General features: G+C 33.2%; 2 protein-coding genes across 3 annotated transcripts; one reads left to right on the top strand and one right to left on the bottom strand.

Annotated features, from left to right (window-relative positions):
• The first annotated feature begins 727 nt into the window (after nt 1-727).
• On the top strand, nt 728-4,930 carry LOC145585464 (putative small nuclear ribonucleoprotein F). 2 transcript variants are annotated; one of them, XM_081642163.1, is made up of 6 exons: nt 728-828; nt 2,955-2,992; nt 3,422-3,509; nt 3,730-3,767; nt 3,886-3,950; nt 4,673-4,930. In XM_081642163.1, the coding sequence occupies exons 2-6, from the start codon at nt 2,987-2,989 to the stop codon at nt 4,740-4,742; spliced, it is 267 nt and encodes an 88-aa protein (XP_081498289.1). In that variant the 5' UTR covers nt 728-828; nt 2,955-2,986; the 3' UTR covers nt 4,743-4,930. The 2 variants fall into 2 exon arrangements, with proteins under 2 accessions (XP_081498289.1, XP_081498291.1); XM_081642165.1 differs by lacking the exon at nt 728-828 and adding an exon at nt 2,741-2,835.
• Nucleotides 4,931-11,600: 6,670 nt separating this feature from the next.
• Nucleotides 11,601-13,901, bottom strand: LOC145584366 (cyanidin 3-O-glucoside 5-O-glucosyltransferase (acyl-glucose)-like). The gene is made up of 6 exons (XM_081641224.1): nt 13,780-13,901; nt 12,884-13,104; nt 12,558-12,577; nt 12,397-12,466; nt 12,223-12,313; nt 11,601-11,850 (listed from the first exon to the last, which is right to left on the bottom strand). The coding sequence occupies exons 1-6, from the start codon at nt 13,899-13,901 to the stop codon at nt 11,601-11,603; spliced, it is 774 nt and encodes a 257-aa protein (XP_081497350.1).
• Between the last annotated feature and the right edge of the window lie 3 nt (nt 13,902-13,904).

The raw sequence follows: 13,904 nt of genomic DNA, 5'->3' as shown, positions 1-13,904 counted from the left end.
TCGGCAGTTATGGGCGGTGGTGGTGGTGATATTGAAGTGGTGGACCTTGTGGTGGTGGTTGCAATGTGCGGTGGTGGTGGTGATTTGAGGTGGTGAATGTTGTTTTGCAGCGGTAGCGGCGACAATGGTGGTGTTGGTTGGTGGTGGTGGTGATTTTAAGTTTTCTTGAGAGGTTTTAAGTGAGGAGAGAGAAAGAGGTGATGTTAGAGAGTGAAAGAGAGAAGGAGTTTAGGATTTTGAGTAGGGGTAAGAACGTAAATTCATTCCTAATTTGTGGGCGATTTTGATAAAAATGTGAGCGTTATTTAACAACCCCCACTTAAAATGTTAGCCAATTAACCCACGCTAAGTGAACTTCTGTAATTTCCAACTTTAATAGTCTTATCTCTAAAAAAAAAAATTAAAACATTTTAGGCAGAACCAGCCCATAATATGTTTGAGTTTTGGCAGAATTTTCGGACCTGAATCACCCGATCCAAAATTTAATTTCTTTGGTTTTATGGGCAAATTTTATCCCAACTCAAAGTTGACCCAAAAGCCCGCTATTTGGACCCAAAATAGTGGGTTAGAGCCCGTCTAGGCCCGAAGATGATGCATTGGCCCGGTCCGGCCCATGATCAGGTCTAAAATGAATGCAATCCTAACCGTTGATATTCTTATTTGACGGATGAGATTACATGCATCTCACTAATCAACTACTTATGTTTTGAAATAATTTTTTTTTTTTGGGAGCCATTTCACTTTTTGCGCTGCACTTCTTCCGGCGCTAACTCTCCTCCATTGAAGCAACTTCTGAGCTCTCTCCAGTCCATTAAAGAAGCTTCTGAGGTAAGAAGTTCTTTTTCCGTTTTTATTTGAATTATCGAATATCGATTTCAGAATTTAGGGTTTATCGTTAATTTGAAATTTCAGTATAGTGAATTTAGGGTTTATGTTAGGTAGATTATTGAACTATTGGTTATAATTACCGATCTTATGGAAGTTTATAACTAGGGATATTGTTGCTAGAATTTTGTTTTGTGCTCTTTACATTGACATCATTAAGTGAGAAGAATTTTTTGTGATTTTTCGAGCTTAATTTGTTAATTGAGTCAAATTTGTTCCTAATATGTTTCAGCATTAACTATAAAATTGGACCTTTTTTTGCCCTGAGTAGGATGGCTTCTCCTTAACCTAGCTTGGGGATGGCCCTGGAAGTTTTTGTTGGGGAGTAGAATGGAAACTTAACCAATAAAATAAATGTTGATTGCTGCTGGGTTTTTCGGGCGGTTCCGGGTTTCCTTTGCATTTGAATGAGGATGAAGGGGATAAATATTTGTCTCTTTGTATTTTGTTGGGAATTTGTTAATAGTCATAGGATAAGTTGTTCTATGAGAAATTCAATTTCCCAATTCGCATATGAGGCAAGTTGGTTTGTTGTGTTGTGGATAATCTGATGAGCATTGGGTAGCTAAAAATTTATACTTATGGCAACAGGGCCATGGTATATGATGGTAGGGTAGTGGTATCGGAAGTTGGATGCTGGTGTGGTATGTCAAGATTGTCAACCTTCACACTATAGTGCCCATCTTGCCAGCCATTGTTAATCTGTAGGTTTCGAAGCAATCCTGAACCTTTTGTTTATGCTTTCCACTCTCCCTAAGTCTTTGGGTGTTAGCAACACCATAAACCTTAATTCATTAGTTTGTCACTTTGTCCTCATTCTTGGGAAAGCTGGTGGCACTTAGATTGCTCATTATAAAGCAGAATACTTGTCGAAGGCCAAATGCCAAAAAGGTGCTGGAGTCTATCTGCTGTTTGCTTCTGAATGTGGGATTATTTAGCAGTTTGTTAAGCCAACCCAAGTTACCTAACCAAATTTTCTAATTTACTGGTCCTTCTAAAACACTTATGCTTTGACACCTAGTTAATCCTTAATCACAGAAAAGTGTTATACTTTGAGGAATTCATGATATTGACGGTCTTGCTCTCTTGTACTTAATCAATTTGTTGCAATTTGTAAGTCCAGCAAAGCAACAGGCTACAGGATTATTATGCCTAAAGTTAAAACTTTATGTGTTAGGTACATTCTTATCAAGTTATCATAAAATGTGGTTCTTTGAGATCCTTCGACTTTGTCACTTTGAATCTTTATTTTTGAGGTATTGTTAACTTGATATGCTCTGTAGGAGATGACCTTTTATATATACGAGTTCCATTTTCAGCTTTTCATCTTTATGATAAAAAGGTAGGATCTGATGGTTTGAAGAATTCACTTTTGAATTTTTGATACAATATGCCATAATATGCCACTTTATCTTCTGATTGCAGAAAAGGTTCTGTTGTAGCTTGATGGCTGCCCTATCAACCTATCATCTTAGTGCTTTTGAAGTAACATGAGCCATGAAGGCTACCTTTTCATAAATATACTAAACTTCAAGTTACATCAAAGTTTGAGTCCTTGGTGATGAATCAATTTGGAAATTGGAATTATATAATAGAATAGTTAATATGTTTAGGCCATATATTATGAAATGATCTAAGAACACTGAAGTGATGCTGATTGTTTTGGTGTTATTCCTTGGATAACTCCCCTTCAAGAAACATGTATGAAGACTTTGAGCACTGACCGACATACATATTTATTTAATTATTTGTAACCTTTCTTCAAGTGTACTTTTGCACTTAAATTACTAGTGTTATTATACTTATCTCCAGCCCAAATTCATCCTTTTTGCATCTGATTTTAATCCCTGTTTTAGATTTGTATGTGTGTTGGGGTTTCTTTTTGATGTTTTTATTCTTGAAGCTATTTCAGATTTCTGTGATAACTAATTGACTGCTCTTTTCTTTTTGGTAATTATCTTTTCTATTAATTTTGGAGTTTTAGTTCCTCACTTAAATTTGTTGTTCTTTTAGCTGTGCATTGCATCTTTCAATAAGTTAATAACCATTTGGTTTTATTTTTTCCACAGGATTGCAGGACGCTGTTGACTGTGAAGCTAAAATGGCGGTAAGCACTAACTCTTGCTATATTGGTGATGGTATTATATGCAAAGATCAATCTTATATACATAGGTCTTTTATTATGCAGTTTTTAGTAGCAAGTTCAGAATCTAATTTGTCAGTGGGTCCAAGTGCATAGCTGATTGTCATCTGATTTAATTGATGTATGACGGTATTGTCTTGGTATTTTAGTATGCCAGCATGTGAAAATGGTTTCATGATTGTGAATGACATTTGCATGCCACTATCATTTTGTAGGTCTATTGCACAGTTTAATGCTGGTTCATTGTGATTAGCACTCAACATATATGGATTTTACTATTTTTTTCTACTTAATACCTTCATTCTTTTGTCATGTTATGATGGTTATGTGATGTCTTGGTCTTAAATCATCTGCTAATGAATTTTAAACCCTTATTTTTGCTTTCTTTTGCAGACTGTCCCAGTTAACCCAAAACCTTTCTTGAACAATCTGACTGGAAAGCCTGTCATTGTGAAGCTGAAGTGGGGAATGGAGTACAAAGGTAACATGTTTATTCTTAACCTTTATAGCTGCTCGTGAGTCCAACATTTTTAATAGGGTTTAAGCCAAAAGAATAGAAAAGGAGGGGATGATATATTGATAATATTGATATCTTAAATTTTTTGGTGGTTGCAGTTTTATATTTGTTTTGATTTTTTTTTTATTTGCTTGAGAATTTTGCAACCATTGTAAGACAATGTTTGTCCTATGCAATCTTGCAGGCTATCTTGTGTCAGTTGATGGGTACATGAACCTACAGGTACATACTTGCTTGTTCTGCAATGATATATCTCCTTTAGAATTAATTAATGTTCTAATCTGTGTCCTATTATTGACTTTCATAGTTGCTGATTTTTTTATTGATAACTTGCTTGCAGCTGGCGAACACAGAAGAGTATATTGAAGGCCAGAAGACTGGAGATCTTGGAGAGATTCTTATCAGGTTATTAAAGCTAGACTTCTGTTCAAATATACATATCTCAGTTTGGTTTTTGTTTCTGGATCTCTTTTAAAAAATTTCTATGTGCAACATTGCAACTGTTAAGTTGTGATTTAATCTGTCAACTTTATTGCTTAGAATATTGGTGAAGCAGTGTCCCTTTAAGTTTGAAATTCATGTTTAGAGTTTAGACCCTAACTGTAAACACTTGAAGTTTATGTCTGATTTCCTGTCAAAAAAAAAAGTTTATGTCTGATTTAACAAGAAATTATTTTTTAGCTGAATTTCTTAATTCTGATGCAATGAATATCTCTTAGGAAATAAACTTAAGTTTCCTTGACTTCTTGCTAGGAAAGATGAGAGAAAATATAAACCAGGAAAATGAAGGGAAGGAGAGGAGGAAGGTGAATGATTGGGAAAAAAAATGTGGTGTCATGTCATTCTATTGTTTGAAAATTTTGATACTTACATTCTTGGAAAACTATTAATCTGTTATCGGTATAAGAAAATTATTTTCAACCCTTTACAAACAAAAGGTAAAAATTGGTAAATCTAGATATCTTTGAAAATTATTTTCCCCTAACCAAATGCTGCCTAAGACAATATTGCATTATTGCGTTTTATCTTTTTGAAAATGTCATTTTTTGTTTTTTGTTTCTGCCCAGCTGGCTAGTCTACCGACTAACACTAGAATTGTGCTGTGTTTTTTTTTTTAATTTGTTTAGATGCAATAACGTACTGTATCTCCGTGGAGTTCCTGAGGATGAGGAGATAGAGGATGCTGACAGAGATTGAAGAAGAATACCCTTTTTGCTCACGATGCAGCTGATAGAATGTTATGCAAAAACTCCATGAAGATTGAGTAATATTAAGCTCATATGAGATGGTTATTGTTAGGTGTAACTGTTAGAATTTTCTGGATGTGATGCATTTGATGTAAAAGATTAACTTTTCATGAAAATAGAAACTTCTTATTTTGATCATTGCAAAATTCCGTATAATTGCAACAGTTAAAAATGGAACGAGGGTTCTGTCAATTTAGACTGTCCGGGTCAGATGAAAGGGGGCAGGGGATTTTGAGAAAGCGATTTTCAAACATGCTCATCTGTGATTATTAAGCATATTTGAATTCGAATGGGGTTAGAGGAACCAGATCAAGACTGAAGAAATAGACTGAGGATATCCATGGAGTAAAACATGGGTTTACCAAGTGTACAATCAACAAACAAACAGAAATGTCAGCCATAGCTAGTTATACTACAACAGCAACGACAAAGCCTTAGTCCCTACAATTAGGTTGACTGCTATGGCTAGCCAAGTAGCCATTCAGTACCAAAAAAACAAGCTCATATGTTGCAAAAATCAGAAAGGGGAGGGAACATCCTGAGACTAGCTAGAACTTATACATCAAAGAACAGACGAAAGCTTATCGTCGACAATGAGCTTTGCACATATTTATGCAGTCATAGAAGCAAAATCCACCACAGTGAAGTGGACAATCAAGCTTCATTCCCTTGCACCTTCCTCCTCCCATGCATTGTGCAAATTCTCCCAACTTAAAGTTTCCACAACCAAATCTTTGCTTTTCATGTCGCGTTCTTCCTCCTCGTCCCCCTCCACTACATCGGCCCCACTTCCATGACCCTGCACCGCCACCTCCCCAACCCCATCCTCCTCCCCCTCCTCTACCACCCCCGCCACCACCTCCTCCTCCACCCCCTCCTCCCCATCCCCATGCAAAGCCACCACCTCCACCACCCCCACCTCCACCATTACCTCCCCCCCCCCACCACCACCACCACCGCCACCTCCATTCTGCCGTTTCTTGTCCCCTAAGGTAACTTCAGTATAATTGGAAGTAGTTGTATGATCATTTGGTAGGTTAACAATCAAGGCGGTCACATTATTGGCTTGAATTGTGGATGTATTAACACTTTGGTTGCTACTACATAAGCCAAAAAAGGCCATAGAGAGAAAAATGAGGGTTAAGCTTCTTAACATCTCCATGATCATACAGTTCACTGCCAAATAATGCACAAGCTCTGTAGTATATATATATGGTATCATTGGTATGTATAATATATAGTATGTATAATAATACGTAACGCTTAAATGTTACGGTTACTTGATATCCTTTTCCTACACTCATTCCCACACCTTCTCAATAGATAGAGAAAGAGAAAGGTGGATTACATTGCACTCTTGAATAAAAAATACAAACTGGGAGATGCAAGTTGGCAGACAAACTCATAGGTCGTTACCAAAACAACAACATATAGTATGTGTAACAAGCATGTAGTATGGACCGATTAGTTACATACAACTACAATTGTTAGCCAGGTTGTGGGAACGGATCTGCTATATAAGCGTTTGATATCTATTAAAAAGCGCGGTTTCTTGGAGTGGGATGCATTATTCTTAGTATTCAATACTCATTTTGTTTGGAATTAATAACCACGTCACATGTACTATACAAGGAATAATGAAAAAAAAAAAAAAAAACTATATCGATTTTTTTAATATAGTTATCTAAGCTAGTATTTTGTACTACTTCAATTCGTATATGTACGTAGTACCATGCAATGCAACGTTACATTGAATATTGCAATCTGTTTAACATATGAGTACAAGGACATTGTAAAGTAGTAACATTAATAATATTGTTATTTGGTACGTGTTACTTTTCTAGCATTTCGTACATATTATGCACTTTGTATGGGGTTCTATTAAAAAAGTAAGGAAAGGAAAGGAAAAGAAAAAAATCTTGTTCCTTTATCAAATTTAGATTTATTGACAAAATCAAAGTACCATCTTGATGATTTATGCCTTTTTTTCTGTGATGAATTATATATGGATTTATTTATGCCATCATTTTTTGCTTTTTAAAATGGTAGTCGGATAACATACTTCTATAGTTCATCAATAAATCAATAGTGTGTAGCACTTTAAGTGCAGTTTTTATTAGGGTTACCACTTACAGGTTTACTATTGTTCTTATAGTCTTTTGTGAGCGTATGCAATATATGTGTAGACAATGTAGGAGAGTGGCCAAGTCTAACTTGCATTGAATAATTTTATTGGACCCTAAATTAGTTTTACCATATATATAACTACTAGTCTACTAATGCAAGTTAATAATGGAGTATTTTAAGTCTGGTTCTAATTTTGGATGATCGGATCATATTATATTTTCAAATTTGGCAAATGATTTAAGGTGACCACATTAAATAATGAGTTTAGAGTTCTTGATGATTATTAATAAGCTTGTGAGTTGGAATATTATTTTAAAGAGTGTCCAAACATAACTCAAAGCTAGGGTGAACAAAGCCCTCTGAAATGAGTCTCTACTATTCTTTTTGTTTTACATTTAAACATCAAATGTACAAGTGAATAAATTAAGCCATTGATCCCAAAAAAAAAAAAAAAAAAAAAAAAAAAAAAAAATCAAAGTAGTTATTGACAATATATATATAAGATTTTAATTATTATTGAATTTAAAACATTAAGAACAAATAATTGCAGGCCTGACCTTCTCAACAATAATTACTTTCACAAAAGGCAAGCTACCCATAAAAATGATTATAATAAGTTATTGGAGAGCCACCAAATCCCAAAAGGTGGAACAAATTAAACAAACGTTATTCGTCTTCAAATCGAAGCTTAGCTTGTATTTGCTTTCATGTAATGTAATGGGTTTGAGCATGACGTGTTAGGTTATTAACTGAAATAACTTTGCTTCTATTATGAGATATTCCAGCCCATGCACGCATGTTTACAAACAACATGGTCCATGCATGCAAATTTTTTATTTATTTATTTTTTAATATTATTATTATTATTATTATTTATTTTTGTTGTTGGTAACAATGCAAATTCATGATACATATTATATAATAGTGATTCATCGTTAGTGTAATAGGGGTAGTTAGATCAGTATTGAAGGGGTTATTCGATCTAGGGGTTACTAGTTAGTGTTATAGGGGTTACTTTGTTCTTCTATAAGTGGTCACACGATGTGGCCAGCTTACACACAAAATGGGCTGAAATTGGAAGAAAATTAGGTAGTTGTAAGCCTGTAATCTGAATATTTAAATTGAAGTTATGACAAATTTGACATTAAATGTAATACCCGAATATTTTTTTGATTTTATATAATATATTTTATGAAAAGTACTTTATTTTTTTATTTATTAATTAACTTTCTAAATCTCATATATTTTTATTTTAGAGTTCGAAAAGTTTAAAACCCTATTTTGTTTAGATAGGACTCTATAATTTAAAGCGTATATGAACTATGTTAAACCGTAATATTCTCTTTAGTTATTCTAATATTATTATTATTAAAAAAAAAAGAAGTAAAGCAGCCGAAGCCGGCGTTTTCCTGTTCTTGTGTGCGTGGGATTCATTCATCAACCAAACCCAAAATTGTTTCCTGAGTTTTGTTTCATTCACCAATCCCCATTAGCTTATTTATTTAATTGTAAAGAAAGCCCACGAGATGTTTGTATAATGAAGGCGAGGAATTGCAACGTCAGTTAATCTATTTCTTGTTTTCAATATAGTAGTTTGATAATATTTCGTCGAAAGGTAATCACACGATCTTAATTAATTTTTGGATTTGTTTGATTATAAATCGTTAGTATATATTAATTGTACTTCGTATTGTTATGTGTAAATTTTATAATTTGTGAATTATATATGATCATGATTTATATATACACATGATTAGTGTGTGGTATAATATGATTCTAATTGTCGTATTATTTTTGTGGTATTGATTGATTGTGTTATTTTTCTAGGGTTTTTAATGTATTTGTTATAGGGAGCATTGTTTTATCGAGATTTAGGGTTACTAATATAATATTGGGTTGAGAATTGATTATATTTGGGTATAAGTTTTATTGCTTGTAAGAGTTGAGACATTTTATGAATTGGGTATATTGTGTTATATTATTTGGGAACATGTGCCATTGTTGGGATTGTTTATGAATGATTATTATTTGATCGAGTATGAGATCAAAAGGTTGAGAATGATTATTTTGTTCTTGATTTGAGGCTCGGCGTTATATACCTTAGTCCTTGGCATGTTGATAAGAGGATGATAATCATGAGTTAAGAATGAGGTACAATCTTTATTTATTTATTTTTCTATGGTTCCCTACAGTGGGATTTGACCCATATGTGGTCTAGTTCAAGGTGTTTTCTGTTTATTGGGAGTATTCAAGTTTTTATACTTGTTGGTTTGTTATTCGAATTACCCATGTGCCATGTCCAAGGCCAGGTATAAAACAAAGAGCGTGGCACACTTATTGGTTATGAGTTAATTGAGTGAAGGTTCGTATTACTATTCGAGGTTGATTTGACAAAGGTTATTTTCAGAATACAATGTATAATGTAGTATTGTACTACATTGTTTAATTGAGCTTGTAATGTTAATTATTATATTATTCTTTGTATTCTGATATGTGGTGATTACTCAGCTTTTTGCTGACGTGTGTATTGTTTTGTTGTGCTATTAGTGTTTGCGGCCATGTCTTTTTCTTATGGTGGCCCTGTGACGATCTATTTTGGAATTTGTCCTTAATGGTGAGCAGTCAAGATTGTAACAAGTTGATCAAGTGATGATTGTAGCTAAATGAGCTCAAGTGTTTCGAATGGTTTGTTATAACAAGTTTAATTTATAAAGTTGTATATATAGCTCACTTAGATTATTGGTTTGTAATTATTGAGATTTTGTAAGCCTTAACACTTGACAGGTTGTTGAGTGTGGCGGTAATAACTCCAATTTAGGTGTATGCTTCCGCAATTTTATTCAAAGGTTGTTTATTTTTCCTTTATTTATTGTTCATTATTAGTTAGTAAATCGGGGGTGTTACATTAAAACTCAATAAAAGTTGTCAAATTTTCTAAAATAGAGACCTGTTTGGCAATTGGCTGTTGGCTGCTTTAGTTGGGTGGTTTCACTGGCTGTTTAGATTGGCTTTTAAGTTGGTTGTTTGACTAAAGTTGTTGTGTTTGGTAAATTGGCTTGTTGGGTGCTAGCTGTTGTCAAACTACACAACACTAATTAGTAATTATTTTTAACATTAATTATTGATTATAGATAATAATTTTTTAATAACTAATTAAAATTTAAATTAATTAATTATTTTATTTTGACTCATAAATTAATTAATTATTGGTTATTAATTAACAATAATTGCATTAGTTATAAATTGATAATTATCAATAATAATATATTATAAATTACTAATATTTTAAATACTAATTATTAAAAACTAATAATTAAATAATAATTATTAAACACTAATAATTTATGTGTCAAAGAAATTATTAATTATTAATTATTAATTATTAATTATTAATTACTATGACTTATTACTATTAATCAAAACTTAATTATGTCAACAAGCCATAAGCTAAAAGCTGCTCCAACTAGCTTTTGGCTTAAAAGCCAGCTTTTCAACTAGTTAAAAAAGTCAATAACCAAACATGTTTTTTGGCTGTTTGACCAATTTAAAGAAGCCAAAAGCCAGCTAAAAAACTAGTTTCCAAATACCCCCTATAATTCATGAAAGTTTTTCTTATTACACCATTACTTGTTAAATTTAGTGACGGTGCGAATTATTGAAATAACATGACTATTACTGTCGTAGAGTGTATGCACACACTTGAGGCTAGGGGTGGGCAAAAAAACCATAACCGTTAATTGGTTTAACCGGCTCGTTTTAACGGTTAATTTACTGAACCGTTTAAATTAAACGATTACGGTTAACTGTACCGCTAAATATAGCGGTTAACGGTTACGCTTACAGTTACAGTTTTAAGCAAACGGTTAACCATTGGTTAACTGTCAAAATAAATATATATTTTTTTATTTATATTTTTTAGGAAAAATATATAATGATGCAATTTGATCTTCTAGGTTGTTGGTGTGCCAATATGCCATGGTCTTAATTTGAATATTACAATTTAATATAATATGAGTAATAGCTTTAGATTGTATGTCTTTTTTAAAAAAACTTAGTAATTAAAACTTTGTAATGCATTTTGTTTATCAATTGGTATATACTCTTAATTGGAATATGAATTTTATTGTTTTTTTTTATTTTTTTTTATTATTTTTTTTTTAAAGTTTGTATTAAAATACAATGTTGATTTAAAATTTATTAACAGGTAGCGGTTAACCTGTAACCGTACCATTAAGGAGCAGTTAACCGTTCCTTAACGGTACGGTTACGGTTCACATTTTTGAGTAACCGATATAACGGTTAACCGTACCGTTAAGGCTAAACGATACGGTTAACCTATTGTGCCCAGCCCTACTTGAGGCCTCAACAAGGAGATATAGAAAGATGTCTCCTAGCTACCCTCTTAGTACACCTACAGATTAGATAGTGATATATTGGCCTCAAGACTCTACAAGTAGTCATAGCACCAACACACCAGCTTTCTGATGAACTACTTTGTATTACCTTACAATGCCAAATTACCTATTGATCGAACTATAAGTTACAAAGTCCGATTCAGATTTAAGTATATTTAACTTTTTATTGCAACAGAAGATATAAAATTGTAAAAATATAGTGTTTCCAAGCAGCTATCACTCCATGTTCAGAACCACATAAGTATAATACACGATCAACGCCAATTCTAACTGTAATCAAGGGGTTCCAAGACATTGGTTGAGTTCCGAAATTTTTCTATAAAATCACCATCATAAGGGAAGCGTTTTCCTTTCAAAAATGCAGTATACCAATACGCGGAGAATTTGGGGTATCTTCTTAGATCGAGATCTCTATAATCCATGTAATACAATCCAAAGGCCCAGTCTTCCAATCCCGCCATATCTAGTGTGTCAATGAATGACCATACAAAGTATCCTCTTACGTTTGATCCATTCCTTCAATTCAAGAAACATTAAATTTGTTTTAGTAAAATAATTCTTCATTATTATTAATAATTTCTATAATTCGATCACGAGCTAAGTGAATTAGTTATAACTAACATTAATGCTGAACATAAGAATATCCTCTTAACACTTGAACACTAATACGACCAACAAAATCATTTCTCTCAACTTCTCTACACCAAATAGTACGTACTACTATGTACACAAAACAATTTTGGCCATAACTCCTTTATGTACATATATCTTGACAACTATTGTAATAGTCACGTTGATAGTTAAATTGAACAAGTAATGTGACAATCAATACAGAGGAGAAATATGTGAATGGGCAGTAGAATTTCAATTTATGATTGTTGGTCGTACCTTGCAGCATTCAGCATGCTTCCGATTGAGGCATTTAAGAATTCAACTCTTGGTTTGTCGAACAATGATGAATTATGATGCATCCGATATCCTATAAATACAGTATCTCATTAGCAATAGACAGCCAGAGGGCATTAATTGGAAACACAACCAAAAGAAAAAGGATGAACTTACCACTTTCATGAATATATATAGGAGGATTTCCATATTCCTGTTTGACAAATTCTAGTACGTGCTCAAGTGCCTAATATTTGATCAAATTGTGTTAGATCATAAAAATTTAAAATGAGTCAATAGCCATCATAATCGATAATTCGATATCACCTCCATCTCACCTCTTCATTATGATCCCCATCTGCAAGATAGTATACAGTATTTTAATTTAGCAATTATGTACATATATTTTAGCATGCAATACATAAACTAAAACACGATGCATTATATTGTACGCTAATTTTTTTTGGAGTAATATATATGCTAGGATTTATTTTCTCATAACATGAATTGTCATATGATATGCTCTCAAGCAGGGGCGACAGAAGCCTATCGCCCCTCCCAATCAAAGGAAATTTTTGGTTACTCCATTGTTCTCATGCAACATGTCAATCATATCCGCCAATTTGTAGACACATATGAAAGGGTGAAGAAAGGTTGTACTTACAGTGAGATCCAACTCCACTATCTGCTGCAACATCTCTTGGCTGAATTAAGAGGATACTAGGATCGTTTTTGACAACTAAAGAACCATAGGAATTCAATGCAATGAAGTCAAATGATTGCTTTACGAGTCTTGATTGATATTTTGTGAAGGAGGGAAGTCGGCTGCCAGCACGTTCCTTCATTATATCTGGATAGTCCCCAAACACCAAGGGATCTAAAATCCTGGCAGGACATTTAGAGATGAAGTAGATAAGAATCTAAGGCAATCAACAAATTAAAGTTATGTAAACTACTAGCTAAAATATCAAGGAAACATAACAATTATAGCAATTTTAATAATAATTGCATACTCTGTAGTCTGTACCTCTTTCAGAATAAATAGAATTTAAGGTAGTTTTAGACTTTTAGGAGGCATTAGTGTTCTTAAAAACCAAATATACATAGCTTTTAGAGATTATGCTAGCTTCTAGAGGTAGAAAAGGCAAGAAGTAAATAATTTGTTCGTCTTTTTAACTATGTAACATTGTGTTGATTACAGGTTCAGTGGCTCTTTAATTAGCTATATTAGCAGCTAACCTCAAACAACACATGACAACTAACAGTTGTTCTAAAAGACAATAGTATGCATTTAGGGCCTTAATTGTGTTAAGGCTTTGCTTGTTTCAAGAAAAATCTGTTCAGATAAGTAAAGTTTGCGTAAAATCAGTTCAGTTCAGAAGAACAAACACTAGATTGTTCAATCAAGTGTAAGTAATGACTACCCAAGTTCAATTTATAGCTTTAGTAAGTTCAAAAGAGCTCAATTCAAGAGGTAAAATAGGTTCAAATAAGTAGAAGAGAAAAAAAAAAATCAGCAGTGGAAATTAGGCGAATAGAACACAGGTGATAATAACTCACCAACCAACAAGGAACTTGCTGCTTATATGAGTTGCAAGTATATCTTCTTTTGTGTCTGTTTCAGGAACAAGCCAATTGGCGAAGACATTTATACCTATATATCCATGTTGTTTTCCCTGCATTCA

The sequence above is a fragment of the Chenopodium album genome, chromosome 16 (genome assembly GCF_948465745.1).
Source record: "Chenopodium album chromosome 16, dcCheAlbu1.1, whole genome shotgun sequence".
NCBI classification, from domain to species: domain Eukaryota; kingdom Viridiplantae; phylum Streptophyta; class Magnoliopsida; order Caryophyllales; family Amaranthaceae; genus Chenopodium; species Chenopodium album.
This window is presented reverse-complemented; position numbering and strand designations above follow the sequence as displayed.

What these genes read in the sequence shown, in the direction of transcription:
- LOC145585464 (XM_081642163.1), top strand. An exon ending in GTGGGGAATGGAGTACAAAG is followed by an intron (nt 3,510 to 3,729) that starts GTAACATGTTTA and finishes GCAATCTTGCAG; the next exon opens with GCTATCTTGTGTCAGTTGAT. An exon ending in ATGGGTACATGAACCTACAG is followed by an intron (nt 3,768 to 3,885) that starts GTACATACTTGC and finishes ACTTGCTTGCAG; the next exon opens with CTGGCGAACACAGAAGAGTA.
- LOC145584366 (XM_081641224.1), bottom strand. Translation starts at nt 13,901, where the DNA reads ATGCAGGGAAAACAACATGGATATATAGGTATAAATGTCTTCGCCAAT. An exon ending in TAGTGGAGTTGGATCTCACT is followed by an intron (nt 12,578 to 12,883) that starts GTAAGTACAACC and finishes ACTATCTTGCAG; the next exon opens with ATGGGGATCATAATGAAGAG. An exon ending in AGCATGCTGAATGCTGCAAG is followed by an intron (nt 11,851 to 12,222) that starts GTACGACCAACA and finishes CTTGAATTGAAG; the next exon opens with GAATGGATCAAACGTAAGAG.